Below are 23,682 nucleotides of genomic sequence, written 5' to 3' on the forward strand. Positions count from 1 at the left end.
ATCTTAGAAGCGGTTTTCTTATTCCGTCTGAATTTTGAGAAGCGTTTTTGGGACCCTAATTTTAGCACCTTTTTTATGTATACACTTTAATTTTACAGAATAAAAATTGTCGTATTAGTTTCGTTTCAAACAGACCTTAAATAATAATAATGATTTATTGAACCCCCCTATACAAAAATATAAGCGGAATAAAGGGAAAAACAAGAAGAGAAAACACATGTTCACGTATATATATATATATATATATATATATATATATATATATATATATATATATATATATAATATATATATATATATATATATATATATATATATATATATATATATATATATATATATATATATATATATATATATATATATATATATATATATATATATATATATATATATATATATATATATATATATATATATATATATATATATATATATATATATAATATATATATATATATATATATATATATATATATATATATATATATATATATATATATATATATATATATATATATATATATATATTTATATATATATATATATATATATATATATATATATATATATATATATATATATATATATATATATATATATATATATATATATCAACTGTATGACATTTACATGGAAATAAAGCACTCAACACCCGTAAATGTATAAATTGTATTGGAAGGAACTCTTGTGTTGGATCCGGGACATCAATTCGAGACATGTCATCTATAAAATTGTATCACGGAAGCCTCTGTTTGGAACGACTTTTTCTGCAAAATATGATGCCTTCTCCTCTTGGACGGACGCATCATGTCTGCCCCCAAAGGAATTTTTTTTGGCGTCTTGGCAATTTTGATTAGAATGGCTGTCTAGAAATTTTGCTTCAGTGTCATATGTGGTGCTTAGAAACACAAAAATACAACTAGGACCACAATAAGTGTGGGGGGTGGCGATTGGAATAGCTTTTAAAATTTGCTTAGAAGTTGCATACATTTTTTGTAGACGTTGAAATTACCTTCTAGAAATTATGTTTTCTGGAAAACTGGGACGGAAATATTTGAAACGAAACAAATCAATACACGCTTTGATGGGGCAAAACATGAACCATTCGTTTTCCATCCACTGTAATTGGTCGAACTTTTTATATTTCTGGCCCAGTTTCTAAGAAGCAAAATCAACATAGTAATGTTGATTTACTATCAACATTACTAGCATTAATCAACATTAATAGCTTTAATAGGTTTCATCACATACGAAATGGTTCTAGGTGTCGAAATTTGCGATGCCCCTGCCCCGAGCTGTATGTGATGCCACGAGACCTCGTGTAACTTTTTAGAATCAAACAGTTCGTGGTAACGAACTGTAGTAAGGAGTGACCCGGCTCAATAGTAACCGAAACTCTAAAAAATGGAATTTTGATACCAATATCTACATCAAAAGAATCGCATTTTAATGCTGATTTTAAATATATAAGTTTCATCAAGATCAGTTGTACCCATCAATAGTTACGAGCCTGAGAAAATTTGCCTCATTTTAGAAAATAGGGAGAAACATCCCCCAAAAGTCTTAGAATCTTAATGAAAATCACACCATCAGATTCAGCGTATCAGAGAACCCTATTGTAGAAGTTTCAAGCTCCTATCTACAAAAATTGGAATTTTGTATTTTTTGCCACGGATGCGTGTTTATTTGTTTGTTTGTGGTTTTTTTTTCTCCCCAGGGTTGATCGTATCAACTGAGTGGTCCTAGAATGTAGCGAGAGGGCTCATTCTAACGGAAATTAAAAGTTCTAGTCCCTTTTTAAGCAACCAAAAATTGGAGGGCACCTAGGCCCCCTCCCACGCTCATTTTTTCCCAAAAGTCACAGGATCAAAAAGGGCCACAAGCCCTCGTGTAACTTTTTAGAATTACCATTATGTCGGCGATAAAACTCTTATTCTGGGATCTTACTCGTTAATTCCTAGCTCTAGTTGAAAATAGAAATCTGAAGATATATTTGAAGATTGTTCAATTTTTCCTCTGGTTGAAAAAAATTATTCGTTACAGATATTCACATTGTTTTGAGCAGTATGTTAAGCGTCATCATCCTTGATTGTCCCTCCAAAAAACAAATCCCATTTAGCCTATGGTTATTTATGTGCATAACGTACGTTTATGTTTTATTTGGATTCTTATGGAATCAAGTCCAATGAATAGGATAGTCATCAATATTGCTCCATTGGCTAGTGACGTCTCTTTCCCAATAGAAAATATAGCATATCATATCCCCCCGGAAAATGTACGTTTTTACTCTCACGGTCAAACATTTGCTTTTGCACTTGATATGTTTTGAATTTACGCTATCCAACATCCCCCAGCTATAACTCTTCAAGTAATCACGAAAAACTTACAACTTGTGTTTTCACAATTAGAAATCGATCTCCTCCCTTTGCTTGTCATTTGAAGCATTTGGAAAGCTTTAAACCGCCTGGAAAGCTACCATGGTAACAAATGTTCTAAAATGAAAGCTTTTGTCGCTTAGAGATAGGAGACTCTTGGAAGCACTGAGTTCAACTTTTTCCTAGTGCTATATAAAGTGGTAATGAAAAGGAATAAGATTTAGTAAAACTAGGCTGTGACAACATGAATCAAATTATAAAGTCTTAGTCATTGCAGTGCTCAAGACTTTTTGTGACATTTATATCTCAAGTAACTTATATCCCAGCCTCCAAAGATTTTGTCAAAAATATTAAAGACTGACACCCCCCCCTCTAGACCTAAGACAGCATGAGTGTAACTATAAAGACTATACTATAGTAATTTAAAATACATATTGTGACATTCTTATTTCAAATAAATTATAACCCAAGTTTAAAGAGCTCAATCAAAACGATTAAGTACTGACATCTTATTCCGCCATCTATAATCACACTTTGAAAAAATTCGGAGAGGGTTGCTCCTAAATTTAGGATAGAGTTGACACCAGTGTGTAAATAACTTATAGTTAGCCAAATTGACTGGTCATCGCCATGCACATTTTTCATCAATGTCGAATTCTCCTAGGTATGTGCTCTGGCTTTTTTTGGGAGGGGATGGGGGAATACGTAAAATACTTTCCGGAAATGTAATGACAAAATGTGTTGCCTTAGATTATTTGATATGTTTGCTTCATTAAAACCTATGGTAAGTAAACGCACCTGTGAACACATACATTACGTTTATGCCAAACTCACAACTGTGTCTAGCCACGTGAGGCTTACGTTCATGGTCCTTATAGCTTAATAACTTAAAGCTATAAATTAGATTGGAAAACTTCCTGCTCTTCAGTATTAGTTCCATTAACCACATATGTAGAAGTTCGTCCTGGTGGTAGAAATTCACAAAAAGACAATTTTCTTGTTTTTGTTTCATTTTTGTTTCTCCCCTGTTTTTCTTTTCCTGGCCAAAGATCCTTACGGGGGGGAGTCTATGTTGAAGTATTTTTGTTGTAAATTTATTTGTTGAATAAATAAATTGATTGAATAAATAGATTGGAACAATGTCTTTCATTCCACCAAAATAAAAAATATTTTTCAAAATCCACTGGGGCAATAAAATTTTTCCAGCATGTGCGGAGATATTTTGTTTTGGAAGAGGGGAGTAACTTAAAAGCAAAAAGGCAAAATAAGTGAATTTCATAGAAAATTAAAAATCTATTGTAAAAACCTCCGGACTTTTTATGGGGAGAGGGTATGGATCCAAATATCTATTCCCCCTGTGCAATTGCCTGGCTCTTTGCCAACATGTAATCCAAATCTTCTTCGGCAATTGTGGAATAGAAGGTGTATACCTATGGGCAGACTTCAAATTTTGTGGAAAAATCGAAGGAATTAGGAAGTACCACTAGAACAACCTCCTCATACGAGCAGCTTTTTCTAAACCACCTCAACATGAATTTGACTGCTTAGATGTTAAAGCAGCTTTTCATTTTTATGAATTTAGAATTGTTTTTGCAATTATGATGTTTATACAATTTGTTTCGTGAAGTAATTTTTGTCTTTGTAGTATATCTCGGCACCTTGCCAAAAAGAAAGAGAAAAAATGATTAAAAATTAGGTTAATTTTACGTATGCACTTTATCTAAACTAAGACACGTTCTATTGTCAACCAGACATGGTGAAGAGAGTCGAAAAAACACATCAAATGTGGTGTACCAGTTATCCATCCAACCAAGGGCTGGTGATGAATATTGATGGCGGTAATTATCTTGTTTCAGCTTACATTTAATTTTGTGGTTTTCAGTTTTATTTATGTGTCAAAAGATTCGATTGATAAGATGTCCTACTTTTCGACAAAGCTTAAACTTTTCTCTTCGGCCCGGAACTACCTGGAGCTTTGAGCAAAGCCAAGCAGCATAGCCACCATAGGTCGAACCCTTGGGCTGCTTCCTGACGTAGTTGAGTGATTTTGATGAGTAGGTTTTTCTTCAGGGGTGAGGTGTATTTTTGGCCTGGTCCTCTTAAAGGTCCCGATTTGTCACATTTACTATATCTGTTGAATAATCCTTGTATTTTTTTCACGGAGGGGGGGGTCAGTCAATTTACCCTTTTTTCATCCGTAGAGCAAGTGCAACTTTTTTCAGGTGGCGATTCAGATAAGCCTTCTGATCTTGCCCATTGTCAAAACCTCGAGGGAGTAGACATCCCCCCAAAAACATTTGTCTTGAAAGACAACCAACCTCCAATTTACGAGAACAGATCGGATACAAATTAAGTCTGTCAGGTATAACTAGTAAGCACAAGGTCGGCCAGTTTAACCTTGAGTGAACTTTGATCCTGTTTGGCATTAATTGCAGAGCGGAGAGGCCGATTCTGGTACCACACGATAGTACTTTTTTTGAAATTTTGAAAATCAAAATTTGATTTTGATTTTTTGAAAATCAACTTTTTTTGAAAATCAACTCTGTTCTGGTAGTGGAAAATAAACTTGGTTTTCGATTTATAGGGATAAGTTCTCTCTCAGAAAACTTGTTTGTAACCTCCTCCTCCCCCTCCCCCCTCCACAACAAAAAATCTTGTATTTGGCCTTGGATATGGAACTAATCTGTTAGCATTTTTTTTTGGCAATTATACTTGTAATCTTTTGCGTATCACTCATGTTTGTTTTCCTTATATAGCGTTTTCTAATGTTGTCATACTAAATGGCTCATAATTTCTTTTTAATTTCATCATTAACTGTCCATTAGAAACTCAACAACACGTTAAAGTTAGTCTCACTAGCCCTAATTTCTTATCGATTTATAGGGATAAGTGCTCTCTCAGAAAACTTGTTTGTAACCTCCTCCTCCCCCCCCTCCACAACAAAAAATCTTGGATTTGGCCTTGGATATGGAACTAATCTGTTAGCAATCTTTTTGGCAATTATACTTGTAATCTTTTGCGTATCACTCATGTTTGTTTTCCTTATATAGCGTTTTCTAATGAATTTCTTTTTAATTTCATCATTAACTGTCCATTAGAAACTCAACAACACGTTAAAGTTAGTCTCACTAGCCCTAATTTCTTAGGGCTAGTTTGAATAAAATATTTTCTCAAACTGAGGGGATTGTGGAAGGTTGTGCGATTGTATCAAGAGAGCGAAGTGGATTTATTGTATTTTTTCTCTCCTGGCCACTTCGTCTGGAAAGGGCTGTCGTAAAAAATAAGGAAAGTATTCATTCATTTTGAAGTTGAAAGTTGTAGTTTCCTTTTTAAAAGTCAAAACCGATAGGTATAAAATAAGATCCAAGTTTTTGAGAGTGACTTCATTTTTTGGAGCAGAGCTATTATCCATAATGACACAGAAAAAACAACAACAGACAAGTCTTTTATTCGTGTTATACAAGATGATATAACATGCTTTTTGAAACGATAGAAATAAAGTTAAATCCGTGGCAATGCAGAGATCACACGACTCTCTTGGAAATACTGAAGGAACGTGCCGACACATTACAGCTTTTCAGCAGCCACCACGAAGTAACAAAGCAGGTGGTAGTCTTGTATTAAGTTAGGTGGCGATCTCAAAAAGTGCTTATGAAGACCTAAACCCGTTCCAGGATCACTTAAAGAGTAAAAATTGGAAACAAGTCCGTGACACTAGCGAGGTACTGGAATGCCAAACAAAGCAGGATTCCACGAAGGTGAAGACACGGGTCAACGCCAGTGCCTAGGGAAAAGGTTAAACATGGTTAGATTGGTTCTAGACGTTTACCTTTCCCTTGGAAAATAACCCCACCCCCCAAAAATTACCCCCGCAGAAAATACCTCCCGCGGAAAATACCCCCAGAAAAACTCCCCTGCCCGCGGAACATGCCCCCCAGAAAATATCCATCCCCTCTCCCCTGAGAAAACACCCCTCCCCCCACTCCGTGGAAAATAGGTTTATATAGGAAAATCTCATTTGAGTTTTTTTTATAGTTTCGTTGAGAAGTGCTATGGAAAGGGAAAAAGAGGAATTTACACACTTTAAGTATCTTAAAAACTTAAAAAAACGCAAATATATTTATGTTGAAAAGATTTCTATATCAACTTCTTCAATTTTTGGCATTAGTGGGTGTCTAATTAAAAAAAAAAGAAAAAAAAGAAGAAAAATGTAGACGAAAAGTCATCAAAATTAAGCTAAAAATATATGAGAGCAAAAACTTTCAGAAGGTTTAGCTTCCCTTTGAAAGGATAGTTGCTTTTGGGAACCAACAAATTCCTATTGTTTAAGTTTTTACGGACGAAAGCGTCGTCAAATTTTACAAGTTGTTTTTTCTTATCTTTCTGGTGTAAAATTACTTGAAATCACCATTATTAAATAAATGGAACCCAAAACGAAAATAAATTACAATAATGGGTAACTTATTAGGGTAAAGGGTAACTTATAATGGGTAACTAATAATGGGAACTTATAAATTACATTGGGTAACTTATTATTATTGGGAACCCAAAACGAAAATAACCTAGCCAAACTCAAAACTTGAGAAATAATCAGTTTGAGAAATAAATAAAATAACCGTATATTGTCAGTTTAATATACATATTTTTATTTTATTCCTTATAGTTTTAATTATTTTTTATTTATTAAAGTCAAAAAAGTTTTATTTTCAGTAAATTGCAAATTATGTGCTGGTCTTGAGAAAGTGTGGCGGTTGTCAGCCACACTCATGTTAATTTTTGCTCCTTTTGAGCTTGACTTGGTTATTTATAGTAATTTTTGTTCGTTTTTGTTTTCATTTATTTATGGATAATCAGTTTGAGAAAGGAAATCAGCTAAATCAGTTTGAAAGATAAATAAAATAACTGTGTATTGTCAGTTTAATATACATATTCCGATTTTTATTCCTTATAGTTTTAATCGATCTTCATTTATTAGAGTCAAAAAAGTGAAAACATTTAAAATATGTTTTGTTTTCAGTAAATTACAAATTATGTTCTTGTCTTGAGAAGGTGTGGCGGTTGTCAGCCACACTCATGTTAATTTTTGCTCGTTTTGTGCTTGACTTGGTTATTTATAGTAATTTCTGTTCGTTTTGGTTTTCATTTATTTATTGATGATGATTTGTGGTAGTTTTACCCTTGGAAAATTATTTGAATCTATTCCTACTTATTTTTGGTTTAATGGAGCTTTTTACTATTCTTTGACAAACTTGTTTTGTAGAAAAAAGTTTTGAAATTAATTTCTGTTTCTTTTTTATTGACATAGTCTTTTTCATGGAAAAAATATTCTATATATTTTGTTTTTTTCCTATTAGACTCCATAGTTCTGATTATTTGACTTTAATTCTGTTCAATTTTAGTTTAATGAAGCTCTTTACTTTTCTTTTAAAAGCTTATTCTGCATGTTTCCCATTAACAAATACTATCTGTAAGTAATTAAATAAATAAAACCAACAAGTTTTTCAGCCGAAAGTTAGGAGCAACGTCAAAACTTGTAACGAACAGAAAATATTACGTATATGAAAGTAGTTGTCTCCTCCTCAAGACCTCGCTCCTTCTTAAAGAATTAGGACAAAAAGGTCTTGAGGAGGGATCATTTCCCTGATATACGCAATAATTTCTCTTCGTTTTAAGTTTTAATTTTGCTCCTTTCATTCAACTGAAAAATCTTGTTTTATAAAAATTTCTGGTTGTTTTTAAACAATACCAGGAAACCCGGCTCCCCCTCCATGAAATTTTTTTTCCCCTACGCAAAATTCTTCCTTGAAAAGTTCTTTTTACGTAGGATCCAGGGGCGCCATTTGGGGGGGGGGGGGCTAGGGGTTGGCAAATGCCCACCCAAAATTTTCCAGGGGGCCCAAGCTTCCACTACAAAGGGCCCTTTGCCGGCCATTATTGTCCAACATGATCCATTAACCTATTACTATTAGTACTATTATTAGTACTATTAGTAACCTATTACTATTAGTACTGCACGACTATTAACCATTAGCCTATTAACCAAAGAGCGTAGTTACCTGACGACCAGCTGTTGAAACCTCGGCGGTTCTCCTTGTTACCTTGAGTGTTGTAATATTTTTTTCTCTTGTTATGTTTTTCCTTTTTGTAAATATATTTGATCTGAAAGATTTCTACTGAAGGAAAACTGAAATTTTGGTTACAATCCTCAGTATAAGAATGAAGATTTCACCGACGTATTGTTTACTTAAATAAGAAAGTTTCTCGCTGAGGAACGCCAACCTGTAGTCTGGTTGAATTTTCCACTTTCAGTTTAATCAGTTAACCTCGTTGATTGTAATCTTCGTTGTTATAATTAATTTTAGAGGTCAGTGTTGAAAATGCGTTTTTACTTAGAATATTCGATCAATGTGTTGCCAAAACCCGAATTTTTCTTACGCGACACGAAGTGAATTGGGAGAGGGCAGATGGAGTTCATGCCCACCCTAAGATTTGGCCCAAACGGCGCCTCTGGTAGGACTCCCCTCCTATCGGGAAAATTCCTCCCAGATAATTCTATTCTAGTTGCACATTCCACCCAGAATATTTTTTGCGGATGAACCCGCGGGAAAAATTCTTCGTAGCGCACTTTCATTTGAAAAATACTTGAATTTCTGATTGTTTTTAAAATCATGCCGGTAATCCCCTCCTCTGTGGAAAAGTTCTCCAGCAAAAAGCCAGCAAAACGGTGTTTTCCAGAAAATTTCTTTTTGTGGGCGGGGGGGGGGGTACAAACTAAACTTTAAAAAATTGATCAAAAATTTGAAATTGATATCTACTCCCTTATGATTCCAGAGAATATTTCTGGTCTATGCTGTTATTATAAAAGTAAAGACTAAAGAGTAGCATTAATCCCCCAAAATGAGCAAAATTCATTCCATATAAGAGGGGGACTGCCCCTTCCTCATCCCTACCTCCCCCTCATGGTCGCAGAAACTTTTGAGTTGTTTCATTAGAACAGAAATTGAGATTTCTAGTTCTTTTTTAAGGTCCAAAGGGATTGGACACCATCCAGCCGAGTGGGGGTTGTATTTTTCGGGGGGGGGGGGTTACGGAATGTAAACGCCGGCCACCGGTTAGTCTACGTTCTGTTGATGAAGGTTCATAAGTTGCCAAAAATAGTGTGTTATCTAGCTGCTAGCCAAATCTAGCTGTAGATTTGTAGATATCTACTAGATTTGTAGATAAATCTAGCTGTAGATTAGATAGCCAAATCTGTGCTATCTAGCTGTAGCCAAATAAGAAGCAGAACTTAATGTAATGGGATGGGAAGCTGTCATAGGAAAATATTTAAGAAGGGGGTATTTCACTGGAGAGAGCAAAATATAAAGCTTTGAATAGAAGGATGGAGGAGGGGCTTGTGTAGCTATGTTGACCTCAGGTAGTTGCTTCCCGTGGTGTCCACATTTTATGCTAGAAAGAAAATATTTATGCTCGATAAATTTCAAGTGGTCTGTTCTGTTCTGTTCTGTTCTTTTTTTTCTTCCTTTTTTTTTCTTTTTTTTAGCTTGCAAGGAAGTTTAATTTGTTTGACATTTTTCAAAGGGTCGCGATAAATTTCCAGAAAAAAATGAAATGGAAATTGATGTCACGGTTATAATGAAGCATTTTTTTTTCTTTTTTTTTGATAAATTTTCTTGAAATAGACCGTCTCTGGGAAACAGTGTGAAAATCGGGTCCGAATTGGGACAAAGGATTTGGTTTTTGGATTTTTTTTTGCCTTTTTTTCGTGTTTTATGAATCATTGAGTTTTAGATAAATTAAGCGAAACTGTATTAATTAGGCAAAACAAACAAGGAAGTTAAATGTGTGATTTTGTTTTGCAATAGTAGTTCAGTAACGCATTAATTTATATGCCACAAGGCTTTTTTTGTATGTTCAGGTTTATGCATCACTAACTGTAGCATATTCACCTTTTGGTAATGAGATAAATTATTAAATACCTTTTGCTTCTTCTTCCTTATCTAACCGATTCCTTGTGCCAATGAATTATGAATTTGAAATGTAAAATGATTTATTACCATTCTTTTTTTCTTCCAGCGCGAAAAATACTTAGAACTGCTGACAAGGAGACAAAATAAGTAAGAGGACTGGTAAATTTAAATATAAACAGATTTAAATGGTAGGAAGGGTAGCAGGGATTTTGGCGGTGCAAGAACTCCATTTTGAAAGGAAAGGAGTCTAGCTACCAAATGATCAAACAATTTATACACAAAGACCCAGCGAAATACTTTCGAAAATTCTGTTCCTTCTTTTTGAAAGAACAGAACTTGAAAAGTTCCTGTTCTTTTTGCTGGTTTGAAATTTCACGCAGAAGAACCAATCAGGTGGGATTAACTTTTCGTTCTTTTCAATTGTGTTTAAATTTCACACAGGAACAGTAGAGAACCAATCAACTTTGAAAAGACGGAGTTTTTTTGCTTTCCTTTTTTTTGATATATGCTTAAGAAATAGTGTGATTGGCTTATGAAAACCTATCACAAACCAATAAGGTTTTCAACTAGTCTTTACTTTCAAATTTTCACTGAAAGAAACGATGTTTTTAAAAGAACGTCACAATCGTTAACTAATGAAATCAAGGCACACTTTCTACGAGGGAAACTGTAGAAAAGAAATTTCCATTTTTCAATTTGGTGCATATTTATATGTTCTCAGTCATTGTTTCCAAGGAAGCAGTTTGAACACTAAGAAGTCTTCTGCTTCTTAATGTGCCACCAGTTTGTGTTATGCTTTCTTCAATCCTTAATTGAATTCGAAAGGATTGACTGGTCTCCCCCCCCCACAAAGACAAAACCAAGAAATTTGGAGATTTTTATTATTATTATACATTATATCAACGATAACTTTTCCATAGTTTGGTTGACATAATAGAAAAGGAGACGTATCCCATTTTTGACGAAAATAGGTTTTGTACAAGACTTCCTCAAACTTTGTTTGTGTAATCGATTTGTGCGGTCAGAGACTACAGTTACGGCAATAATTTAAGACTTTATTAAGCCTATTTGTTAGTATACCTTTGAAAACTTTTTTTCAGTTTGTTCTTTTGTTTTTTTCCCTTCACTGTAAGTTAAGGGTTGGAGCAAATCTCCATTTCATTACGACTTTCGCCTTAGATCTCCCTTACCCTCCACAGAACACACAGAATCCTGACTACGCTTCTGCTCTCCTCATACGTAAGAGTTTTCTTCAAAAAGGTTAGAACATCAATGAGAACACAATTGTTGTATATGTATGTTGAATCGAATAATTTTTAGCTACTAAAATTTAAATTATTATAATTCATGTTTTTCCTTTTTTGGGGAAACACATGTTTTCGCACTAATATTTTCCTCTTTTTTAAATGCCCCTGAAAACTGTAGATTTTTTCCGCTATAGTGAATAATCTCTGGAAGATTCAATGTTTGTGAACCACGGTTGCCAATGAAAAATCTTCCAACTTATCCCCTCCCCCTAATAGCTAAGTCTATGTGAACCTTTAGCTGTAAATATTATACTTTAAATTAGGTCACATCTAAAAGGAGACATCCAGGAATGGCTTTTATCACAGTTCTCTAGATATATGTCCTTCAGATTGCGAGCCTTCCCCGATCAATTCAGTTCCACATTTTCTTTTCTTTTTTTTGTGTTATGTAAAGCCAAAGTTCCACATTGTCTCTTAAGTAAACTCCGATCTAGAGAAAGCCCTAAATTAATATAAATGAAACTCAAGCAAGTTCTTCAATTGGGGTGTGGGGGGGGGGCAGTTGCTCGATGCTAGATTTTTTGCCACCCCACCTTGTATTTCAAAGAATACCTTTTTTGATATTTTTATTTAAAATACCTTTTATGGGTGTTTTCATTCAAGTAAATCAAAAGCAACAAAAGTGCAATTGAAGAACACATACATTCCCCCCCTCTTAATATTCCTGTGAATTGACACACCTGAAGTCAAGAACTGCAAGTCGACATGCATTTGGTGGAACTTCTAGGGTCCAGTTCTCCCCAACATCTTGAAATTTTACTATGTTCCCATTATTTACTATTTTTCTCTTATAACTCATAGGTTTTTTCATGTTTTTTATACGAGTAAATTCTTCTGTGCGTGCCTGACAACAAAATTAGATTTAATTCTTATTTGGTATGCTTAAACTTGAGAGCTTCTGATCTACAAATTGTTATTGGGTAACTTATTTCACCGTGGGATTCTAAGGAAAAATTTCACCCTTTACGAAAATATTATAGAACCACCTTTCAACATTTTAAGCGTAATGAAACCCAAACTTTCCAAAAATAGAGCCAGTAACTTTACAACCCGTGATCCCTGCACCCAGCTACACCAATGACCCACAATCCGACTCTCCCTTTTCTAGATATGTCTGACTCCCCCTTTCATTGTTTTTGAAAAGTACATCTTGGGGCATCTTCATTTTATTCTAAAAAGGCAACACTGAACACGTTTTTTTTTCGCGTGCGAATATTTTTGAAAAAATGTATATGCAAAGAAGCTGACAATGTCATATCTTCTTTGGGTTTTGCTTCTCAACACAAACTTCACAGCCAACACCTCGGACAAGGGAGCAACACCTCGGACAAGGGAGCAAAAGCAACTCGGATGTGATAGTTAAAAGGGCAATATATGCCATTTTGGTCAAAAATGAGTTATATATGTATCTTGGCTAAACTCAGCACTGGGATCGAATGGTGCAGTCAGAATTGTTCTATCTCATACCGTTACCAAGATAAAAAAGAGACATACGCCACTTCTGGATGGATGTTCCCTTTATCTACATTAGCCTCATTCTTTAGATTGAACACAGCTGATAAACTTTTTTCCTTTTTTGGCTCTCCTGAAAAGTTACAAAAATGATAGTTACTCATTGGTTCTATAATAGACATTATACAATTTCGATCGCGAATGATGCGAGCATGACACAAGAAACTTGTCAAGTAACTTCTTTATACCACACAATTAGCTTTGGTTTGGCTGCAAAATAAATTGTAGCTATATTTTATTCAAGTATTCTTCTTAGCCAGAAGAATACTTGAATAAATTATGGCTAAGAAGTAAACTTCTTAGCCAGTGCCTCGCACAAGTGAAGCTGATCGGGTTTTCCGTTTTTGGATGCGAATATTCTTAGAAAAAATTTAAAAGCTGACAATGTCGCATATCCTTTGAGTTTTTTTTTTCTCAACACAATATTCTCAGCAAACACCTCCCACGAGCGACACTAAAAACTTTTCCTGTTTGCAGACCTAAAAAAAAATTAACGCTTTTTCTTAGAAAAAGCGTAAATGGGAAACAGCTGATAATGGCATATTTTCATTGGGCTTTGGTTAAATTTTCCAACCGAATCCTCGTACTAGCAATTGTGGAACCTGTTTTCCATTTTTACTCTTAATTTCTCTTAGAAAAAGTGTAAATGGAAAGCAGCTGGCAGTGTCATATCTCCTTCGTGTTTTGCTTTGGCTTGCAAGTATTCATTCTTTATTCAGTTTAGCTTATCCAATAAAAAGAAGAAAATGTGTGCCCTGCTGCAATTGTGTTTACAAATTATTATTTTTTCGGGGGGGGGGGGGGGAGCTTTCTGTAATTGAATATTTTTTTAGATAATCTAAATTGAGTTGAATTGTTCCGATTAAAACAAGAGTGATTTCTATCATATGTTATTTTGCTTGATTCCGTGAATTCTGATCCACACAAATACTAGTTTTAAACAAAATTCTAACTTATCTGTTTTTTTTTAGGTAAGATCCCCGCTGAAGAAAAACAGACTGACAGAGAACCGTAAGTATTATTTCTTCTTTTTTACTATTTGTGTCTCTGTTTACTTTATTTGCTTTTACATTACCTTACTGAGTTCACCCTTTCCTTCATAATCATTTCATTCATATTTGTGATTATTGATCATATTATTTCCGTTTTTACTGTTTTATATTATATCCAGCTCCGTGGTTTAGAATTCGAAACCTCACTGGACTCCCCAATATCAGTTGAAAAGCTACGGGGCTTGCTGTCAAACTACCCCACTATTCCTACAAGTATTTGCCCGCCTACTGTGCCTTTATTTGTTTGGTGTTTTTTTTTCCTTGTGGAAGTGTTTGTTTCTTTTGTTTTTGTTACTCCGCTTTCTTTTTTATAGAGGGTTATAAATAATAATTATTATTAATAAATCTGAAAATAACAAATACATTATATATTAGTGTAATTGAGTTTGGTATTCAAAAGGCGCTATGTTCCAAGGCATTAATTTTATAGGAAGCGAGAAAAGGAGACATGACTCAGTTTTTGAATGTTTTATCGTTACGGTATTGTTACAATTAAGTACCAATTGTCTGAACTCTGATGTTGTTTTACTTTTTTGGCATTTAAAATATGGAAATAAAGGAAAATGACTTTTTTTTGCTTATAGTAATCACCAGCTGTTTCAACAACAGTGATATTCTTAGGCAATAGTGATATTAGTGATATAGTGATATTAGACAATAGTCAACATGGCCGATACGACCATTATATCGATAGCTACCTTTCTTTAAAGTCTTTATAAGCAAGGCAAGCTTAAATATGGGAAATATTTAAATATCTAAAGAGATTCTGAAAATAAATAAGACTATTGATTTGGTTTGCTAAGTTCAAGGGGCCTGGGCAAAATTAGCAGTATCATAGATAATGTCGCGTAACTGCTTTTGAATTACATTAACCCAAAAGGCCCAAGCTTTTTCCTTTTGGCTTAGAACTGTAGAATAAACAAACAGTTCTTGGCAACGAACTGTAGTAAGGAGCGATCTGGCTCAATAGCAAACGAAACTCTGAAAAACGGAGTTTTGATACTAAAAGATACATCAAATAAATCCGATTTTTATGCTGATTTTAAATATATAAGTTTCATCAAATTTAATCTTTGTCTTCAAAAGTTAAGAGCCTGAGAAAATTTGCCTTATTTTGGAAAATACGGGAAAATCAATGACCCCTAAAAGTCATTGAATCTTAACGAAAATCACACCGTCGCATTCAGCGTATCAGAAAACCCTACTGCAAAAGTTTCAAGCTCCTATCTACAAAAATGTTGAACTTCGTATTTTTTCCAGAAGACCGATCACGGGTGCGTGTTTTTTTTTCTTCCAGGGGTCGTCGTATCGATCAAGTGGTCGTAGAATGTTGCACGAGGGCTCATTCTAACGGAAATGAGAAGTTCTAGTGCATTTTTAAGCGACCAAAAAATTGGAGGGTACCTAGGCCCCCTCCCGCGCTCATTTTTCCCCAAAGTCAACGGATTAAAATTTTGAGATAGCTATTTTGTTCAGCATAGTCGAAAACCATAATAACTATGTCTTTGGCGATGACTTACTTCCCCACAGTCCCCGGGGGAGCGGCTGCAAGTTACAAACTTTGACCAGTGTTTACATACAGTAATGGTTATTGGGAAGTGTAGACGTTTTCAGGGGATTTTTTTTGGTTTTGGGGTGACTTGAGGGAAGGGAGCTATGCGGGAGTATCTTTCATTGGAGGAATATGTCATGGGGGAAGAAAAATTCAATGAAGGAGGCGCAGGATTTTCTAGCATTACTATAAAAAAAGAAAGAAAAAATAAACATGAAAAAGTTTTTTTCAGTTGAAAGTAAGGACTAACGTTAAAACTTAAAACGAACTGAGATTATTACACATATGAGGGGCTCTTCTCCTCCTAAATAACTCGCTCTTTATGCTAAAGTATTTTTAGTAAACTCAACTATTTATTCTACGGCCTTTCTGATTCAGGGGTCATTCTTATAGAATTGGGACAAAACTTAAGCTTTAGTGTAAAGAGCGAGGTATAAACGAGGGGACAAACCCCTCATATACACAATAAAAGTATAAGAATATAGAAGTTTGTTAAGTAAGTTAATTCTTAATTTACGTATTTTTTCTAATAAAAACGTTCGTTAAAAATTAAAAGTTTTAGTTGCCTTTTTAAGTAACCGAAAAATTGGAGGACAACTAGGCCTCCTTCCCCACCCCTTATTTCTCAAAATCGTCTGATAAAAACTAAGAGAAAGCCAATTAGTCAAAAAAAGAATTAATATGCACATTTCATTTTAATAATTTATGTGTGGAGAGCCAAAATCAAACATGCATTAATTCAAATTGTTCAGAAATTAAATAAAAAAAACCGTTTTTTTTTTACTGAAAGTAAGGAGCGACGTTAAAACTTAAAACAAACAGAAATTACTCCGTGTATGAAAGGGGCTGTTCCCTTCTCAACGCCCCGCTCTTTACGCTAAAGTTTTTACTGTTTAATAAAGTAGAATTGAGAGAAAGAGTCAAACTTTAGCGTAAAGAGCGGGGCGTTGAGAAGGGAACAGCCCCTTTCACACACGGAGTAATTTCTTTTCGTTTTAAGTTTTAATGTTGCTCCTTACTTTCAGTTAAAAAAATTAGTTTTTTTTATTTAATTGGTTTGATTGAATGACTTTCTGCATATATATATATATATATATATATATATATATATATATATATATATATATATATATATATATATATATATATATATATATATATATATATATGTGTGTGTATATATTTATATATATGTATATAAATATATTATATATATATATATTATATATATATATATATATATATATATATATATATATATATATATATATATATATATATATAACGACGAAGACCACACTGCTTTTCCATCACAAGCACCAAAAACAAGAAGAACAATAGGGAATTTTTTAAGACAGTGGGAAACAAATTAGAATGAATATTTCTGCCGTATGTCCAAGGGCCGTCCTCAGCCATACAAATAAGAAAAAACAACTTACAAGAGGATAAAATCAATAAAATTAAAATGAACAGTTTTTTCAAAACAGTCCCCGCATTCTTACCTCAAATTAAATAAAAAAAACTAATTTTTTTAGCTGAAAGTAAGGAGCGACATTAAAACTTAAAACGAACAGAAATTACTCCGTATATAAAATGGGTTGTCTCCCTCCGCAATTCCTCGCTCTTTACGCTAAAGCTTTTAATTGTTTTAAAAAGTAGAATTGTGGCAAAGAGTCAAACTTTAGCGTAAAGAGCGAAGGATTGCGGAGGGGACAACCCATTTTATATACGGAGTAATTTCTGTTCGTTTTAAGTTTTAATGTCGCTCCTTACTTTCAGCTAAAAAAAATTAGTTTTTTTTATTTAATTTCTGAACGTTTTTGAATTAATGCATGTTTGGTTTTGGCTCTCCGCACATAAATTATTAAAATGAAATTTGTATATTAATTCTTTTTTTGGCTATATGGCTTTCTCTTAGTTTTGATCAGACGATTTTGAGAAATAAGGGGTGGAGAAGGAGGCCTAGTTGCCCTCCAATTTTTCGGTTGCTTAAAAAGGCAACTAGAACTTTTAATTTTTAACGAACGCTTTTATTAGTAAAAAATATACGTAACTTATAAATTAGCAACTTACGTAACAAACTTTTATAATCTTATATTTTTATTATGTATACAAAGGGGTTTGTATCCTCGTTAATACCTCGCTCTGTACACTAAATCTTAAGTTTTGTCCCAATTCTTTAAGAATGACCCCTGAATCAGAAAGACCGTGGAATAAATAGTTGAAATTACTAAAAATACTTTAGCATAAAGAGTAAGGTATTTATCTCCTCCTAAATACCTCGCTCTTTATGCTAAAGTATTTTTAGAACCCCTCATATGTGTAATAATCTCTGTTCGTTTTAAGTTTCAATGCTACTCCTTCCTTTCATTTAAAAAAACGTTTTCATGTTTATTTTTCATTGTTTTCTTATAGTAATGCTAGAAAATCGTGCGCCCTTTTCCTTGAATTTTTCTTCCCCCATGACAGATTCCTCCAAGGAAAGATCCTCCAACATAGCCCCCTCCCCTCAGCCCCACCCCCCAAACAAAATAAAATCCCCCTGAAAAAGTTTGTAACTTGCAGCCCCTCCCCCAGGGATTGTTGGGGGGGGAGTAAATCATCCCCCAAATACATAGTTATTATGGTTTTCGACTATGCTGAACAAAATGGCTATCTCAAAATTTTGATCCGTTGACTTTGGGAAAAAATGAGCGTGGGAGGGGGCGTAGATGCCCTCCAATTTTTTTGGTCACTTAAAAAGGGCACTAGAACTTTTCATTTCCTTTAGAGTGAGCCCTCTTGCGACATTCTAGGACCACTTGGTCGATACGATGACCCCTGGGAAAAAGAAAAAGAAGAAAAAAAAAACACAAATAAACACGCACCCGTGATTTGTCTTCTGGCAAAAAATACAAAATTCCACATTTTTATAGATAGGAGCTTGAAACTTCTACAGTAGGGTTCTCTGATACGCTGAATATGATGGTGTGATTTTCGTTAAGATTCTTTTTCTTTTAGGGGGTGTTTTCCCCTATTTTCTTAAATAAGGCAAATTTTCTCAGGCTCGTAACTTTTGATGGGTAAGACTTAACTTGATGAAACTTATATATTTAAAATCAGCATTAAAATGCGATGCTTTTGGTGTAGCTATTGCTATCAAAATTCAATATTTTAGAGGTTTGGTTACTATTGAGCCGGGTCGCTCCTTACTACAGTTCGTTACCACTAACTGTTTGATAATTTGTAACCCGTCACAAATAGACCTATAAGATCTGCAGCGAAAAAAGCTAGGCTGGCATTAAAAACGTGTTTTTAAATAATTTTCTTTCATGTCAATGAATTGCCTCGTTTCATAACAATTTATTTACCAGTCCTGGTTGAATTTCGCTGAGGTAAGGCTTAAGAAAAATAAAACTATTTAAACCTATTAAAACCTGTTAATTTAAAACTGTTAAGAGCAGAGAACTCTTGGAACAGCAGCCACCCCCTCCCCCGCCATCTTCATAATTAAATTTGTTTTGTAAAGAAACCGTTCCGTTTTTAGAAGCAGTTATAACTATCTCAATTTCTGATTAAGGATCGTTTATAGAGAACAGGGAGGGGCCAATTCTACAAAAACGCCTTTCTTGCAACCTTTTTACAAGTAGGTTGTCTTTTTATTATAGCGTTGTGAAGCTGGTATGTTGATTTTTCCATATATTGATCTCAAATAGCTCATATCTCTAGCATATGGCTCACTTCACTCGGTATCTATTTGTAGCGTATTGTCGTCCGTCATCGTTTTGTTGTTTTATCTAGTTGTCATGAGAATGAAGCAAAACATTGGAATTGGTGAACCAAGCAACGTTTTTTAAATCAGTTCAAATTATATTTATCATCCTCTGAAAAGAAAACAATCGTTCCTTAAAAGAGGTGTTTGGAAACCGAGTATGAAGCATAAATATTAATATATTAATGACTGAAAGGGAAATCTTGTTTTGTTTGTCTGTTTTTTGCCAATAGGTAATCTATCGTTAATATTCTGTGACTTTTGGGGGGGTGTTCCCCCGATTTTCTAAAATAAGGCAAATTTTCTCAGGCTTGTAATATTTGATGGGTTAACTAAACTTGAAACTTATATATTTAAAATCAGCTTAAAAATTTGATTCTTTTGATGTAACTATTGGTACCAAAATTCCATTTTTTAGAGTTGTATTTACTATTGAGCCAGGTCGCTTCTTACTACTGTTCGTTTCCACGAACTCTTTGATTATCATGGATCGGTGTCTTAAAGATTTATAGATAGTTTTTTTGGCGCCCAGGGCTGATTTCAAACCTTTTACAATAATATGGGGTATTCGCCCCCCGTAAGTTATAAAAGTATATGTTTTGGTATTTTCAGTAGAAAAAAAACCGCCCCCCACATTTTAGAGTATACTTTGTTGTGCCATCCCCTAAATGGGCTACACCGCTTCCCTAAATATTCGAAATTTCGTGCTCCTGTTCACTATAGTCTTATTTATGTGATCCTTGGCCATAACTTTATTATTATTCTTTTTTTTCTACATCTGTAAAGCTCGTGGCAAAAGTGTACCCTTCGTAGCGGAGCAAATATTATTATGAGAAGTTCACTAGCTGCCAGAGAGGGAAATACCCCTTGGAACTAAACATCCAAAAGACAAATATTGATTAACTGCAATATTCTGTTTTCTTCAAAATCGAATCAATAAATATTCCAGTCCTTCCAGCTACGTAAAAAATTAATAAATTTAATTAGAAAGCGGTTCTCAAAAAAAAAATATTAATGTGAGGGTAAAAGTGAAAAAAACATAATTATAAAAACTCAAAGCTTTTTTAGCGAAGGAGAAACCAAAGACGGGAAAGAACCGCTTTCTCTATTGTTGCTATAACTAGCATCTACTCCAATGCGAATTTTTTAGGTAACTTGCAAGTGTGAAAACTGGCGCTAGTGTCGACATAAAAGAAACTATCAACGCCGTCTATTGTGTGGTGATGCTTATCATTTTTTCAGTTTCTGTGATTATTTTTCTCATCAGGAACTGAGGTCAGATACTTATTAAGACCTTAATTTGACAAATAACACTGATTAAACTACTTATTCTTATTGTAAATCCAAAAATACCAAGTGTTGCCTAAATGTAGATGGCGTTGATCGTTGTTTTTTTTGTCAACACTGGCGCCAGTTTTCACTGTTATGATTGGCCCATACTCTTTGCTCCGATGAGCACGTACTCATACATGGTTTTCAAGCGCCAAGGAAAAACAGCCAAAATCAACATGTTGTCCAAAGAAGAGCTGATTTTTAATATTTTTATGGTGCTTTGCGGGTCCTCCTTATGTTCTCAGGATCCTTAGCATCAAGAGAAAACTGAAGCTCATAAAATCTTTCCTCTAGTCCTTTCTGACTCAATAGAGATTGACTGGACTGGGGCCAATTTCTCCAGAGCGGGGTTACCCAGTTTAAATCCCCTGCCAAAACTTTGTTGACTCGTACAAAAGTAACAAAAATGCATGTGAACAATTTTTATTTGCGTTTTGCATAGTTTTTTTTATACCCCCCTCCGCCAAAAAAATGAAATAAAACAAAGTAAGTCCACTCCTCGCCCACTGCCCCCATCCATTAAAATCCTGGATACTCCCCTGAAGCCAGGGTGCAACACCTTCAGCTCTCTGGTGTAGTTTGTAGTGTATTTTGTAGTGTAAATAACTTTTGCATTTGGTTTTGGTGTTTGACAATAAATAGTAATTAAAAAATAGATTGTTTTATATTTTAATATCCCACAGTTTAGCAGCTAAATCATCGACCAAGATTCGTCGTAATCTAATCTTAGGAGGGTTTGACCTTCCCGATTAATACAATATTCTCCCATAGCCTATGCTGTCTTCATGGGGGAGGATCAAAGAGGGCATCTTTGAATAGAATTGGCAGGAGGATGAGCGTTCGCAGTTGTATTGGCCTCAATTGGCTTGATGCTGCTAAGAGTTATTAGTAGTAGTAAAAATTACTCAAAAGGAAGCATTTTGGCATAACCTTTTGTGTCCCTTTGGCCAGGGGTGAATCTTCAGCATTTTTATTGGGGGGAGGGCAACAGGAGTCAATATCCGAATAGTCAAGGGACATGGGATATATAATGATTTTTCTCTTCACATTATTGGGCACAACTGACCCCTCGCCCCGTCCCTCCCCCCCCAAAAAAAACGACGCCTCCTGCCTTTGGCAACACTGCCCCGAACGAAGCCCCAATTCTTTAACCTGAAAGCCTATTTTGTCAGTCCTATTTTTTGCTAATAATTGTTATCAATAATTTTCTGTCAACTTGGGGGACATAAAAGTTGATTAGCTAAAGCTATTACAAACAATCTGCAGAAAAATGTCAGTCCAAAACGCAACCTTCAAAGGTAAAAAAAAAATTATTTTTATTATTTATTATTGTACATTATTATATGTTTTCACTATTTACCTTATTATTTATTATGTTTTCACTTATTTACCATTATTACATATATAATATTTTACAATAGAAATATGCAATGTATTCGTATTATTTACTAAATTAAATAAAAAAAACTAATTTTTTAGCTGAAAGTAAGGAGCGACATTAAAGCTTAAAACGAACAGAAATTACTCCCTCGCTCTTTACGCTAAGGCTTTTAGTTGTTTTAAAAAGTAGAATTGTGGCAAAGAGTCAAACTTTAGCGTAAAGAGCGAGGGATTGCGGAGGGGATAACCCATTTTATATACGGAGTAATTTCTGTTCGTTTTAAGTTTTAATGTCGCTCCTTACTTTCAGCTAAAAAACTAGTTTTTTTTTATTTAATTTCTGAACGTTTTTGAATTAATGCATGTTTGGTTTTGGCTCTCCGCACATAAATTATAAAAATGAAATCTGTATATTAATTCTTTTTTGGCTAAATGGCTTTCTCTTAGTTTTGATCAGACGATTTTGAGAAATAAGGGGTTGAGAAGGAGGCCTAGTTGCCCTCCAATTTTTCGGTTGCTTAAAAAGGCAACTAGAACTTTTAATTTTTAGCGAACGTTTTTATTAGTAAAAAATATAGGTAACTCATAAATTAGCAACTTACGTAACAAACTTTCATAATCTTATATTTTTATTATGTATACGAGGGGGTTTGTATACTCTTTAATACCTCGCTCTTTACACTAAATCTTAAGTTTTGTCCCAATTCTTTAAGAATGACCCCTGAATCAGAAAGGCCGTTGAATAAATAGTTGAAATTACTGAAAATACTTTAGCATAAAGAGCGAGGTATTTATCTCCTCCTAAATACCTCGCTCTTTATGCTAAAGTATTTTTAGAACCCCTCATATGCGTAATAATCTCTGTTCGTTTTAAGTTTCAATGCTATTCCTTCCTTTCATTTGAAAAAACGTTTTCATGTTTATTTTTCATTGTTTTCTTATAGTAATGCTAGAAAATCATGCGCCCTTTTCCTTGAATTTTTCTTCCCCCATGACAGATTCCTCCAAGAAAAGATCCTCCAACATAGCCCCCTCCCCTCAGCCCCACCCCCCAAACAAAATAAAATCCCCCTGAAATCGTCTGTACACTTCCCAATAACCATTACTATATGTAAACACTGGTCAAAGTTTGTAACTTGCAGCCCCTCCCCCAGGGATTATGGGGGGAGTAAATCGTCCCCAAATACATAGTTATTATGGTTTTCAACTATGCTGAACAAAATGGCTATCTCAAAATTTTGATCCGTTGACTTTGGGAAAAAATGAGCGTGGGAGGGGGCCTCCAATTTTTTTGGTCACTTAAAAAGGGCACTAGAACTTTTCATTTCCGTTAGAATGAGCCCTCTTGCGGCCTTTTAGGACCACTTGGTCGATACGATGACCCCTGGGAAAAAGAAAAAAGAAGAAGAAAAAAAAAAAAAAATAAATAAACACGCACCCGTGATTTG

At 34.3% G+C, this 23,682-nt stretch overlaps 1 protein-coding gene across 2 annotated transcripts in view; it reads left to right on the forward strand.

Moving 5' to 3' along the window:
* LOC136041961 (nephrin-like) overlaps window positions 1-23,682 on the forward strand; it is a 201,499-nt gene that overhangs the window by 162,957 nt on the left and 14,860 nt on the right. For both annotated transcript variants that reach the window (XM_065726771.1, XM_065726772.1), the window contains exon 8: window positions 14,139-14,178. In XM_065726771.1, the coding sequence (XP_065582843.1) occupies window positions 14,139-14,178 (40 nt within the window). The remainder of the gene's footprint in view (window positions 1-14,138; window positions 14,179-23,682) is intronic.

This window comes from Artemia franciscana, unplaced genomic scaffold, assembly GCF_032884065.1.
Source record: "Artemia franciscana unplaced genomic scaffold, ASM3288406v1 PGA_scaffold_52, whole genome shotgun sequence".
In the NCBI taxonomy this organism is placed as follows: domain Eukaryota; kingdom Metazoa; phylum Arthropoda; class Branchiopoda; order Anostraca; family Artemiidae; genus Artemia; species Artemia franciscana.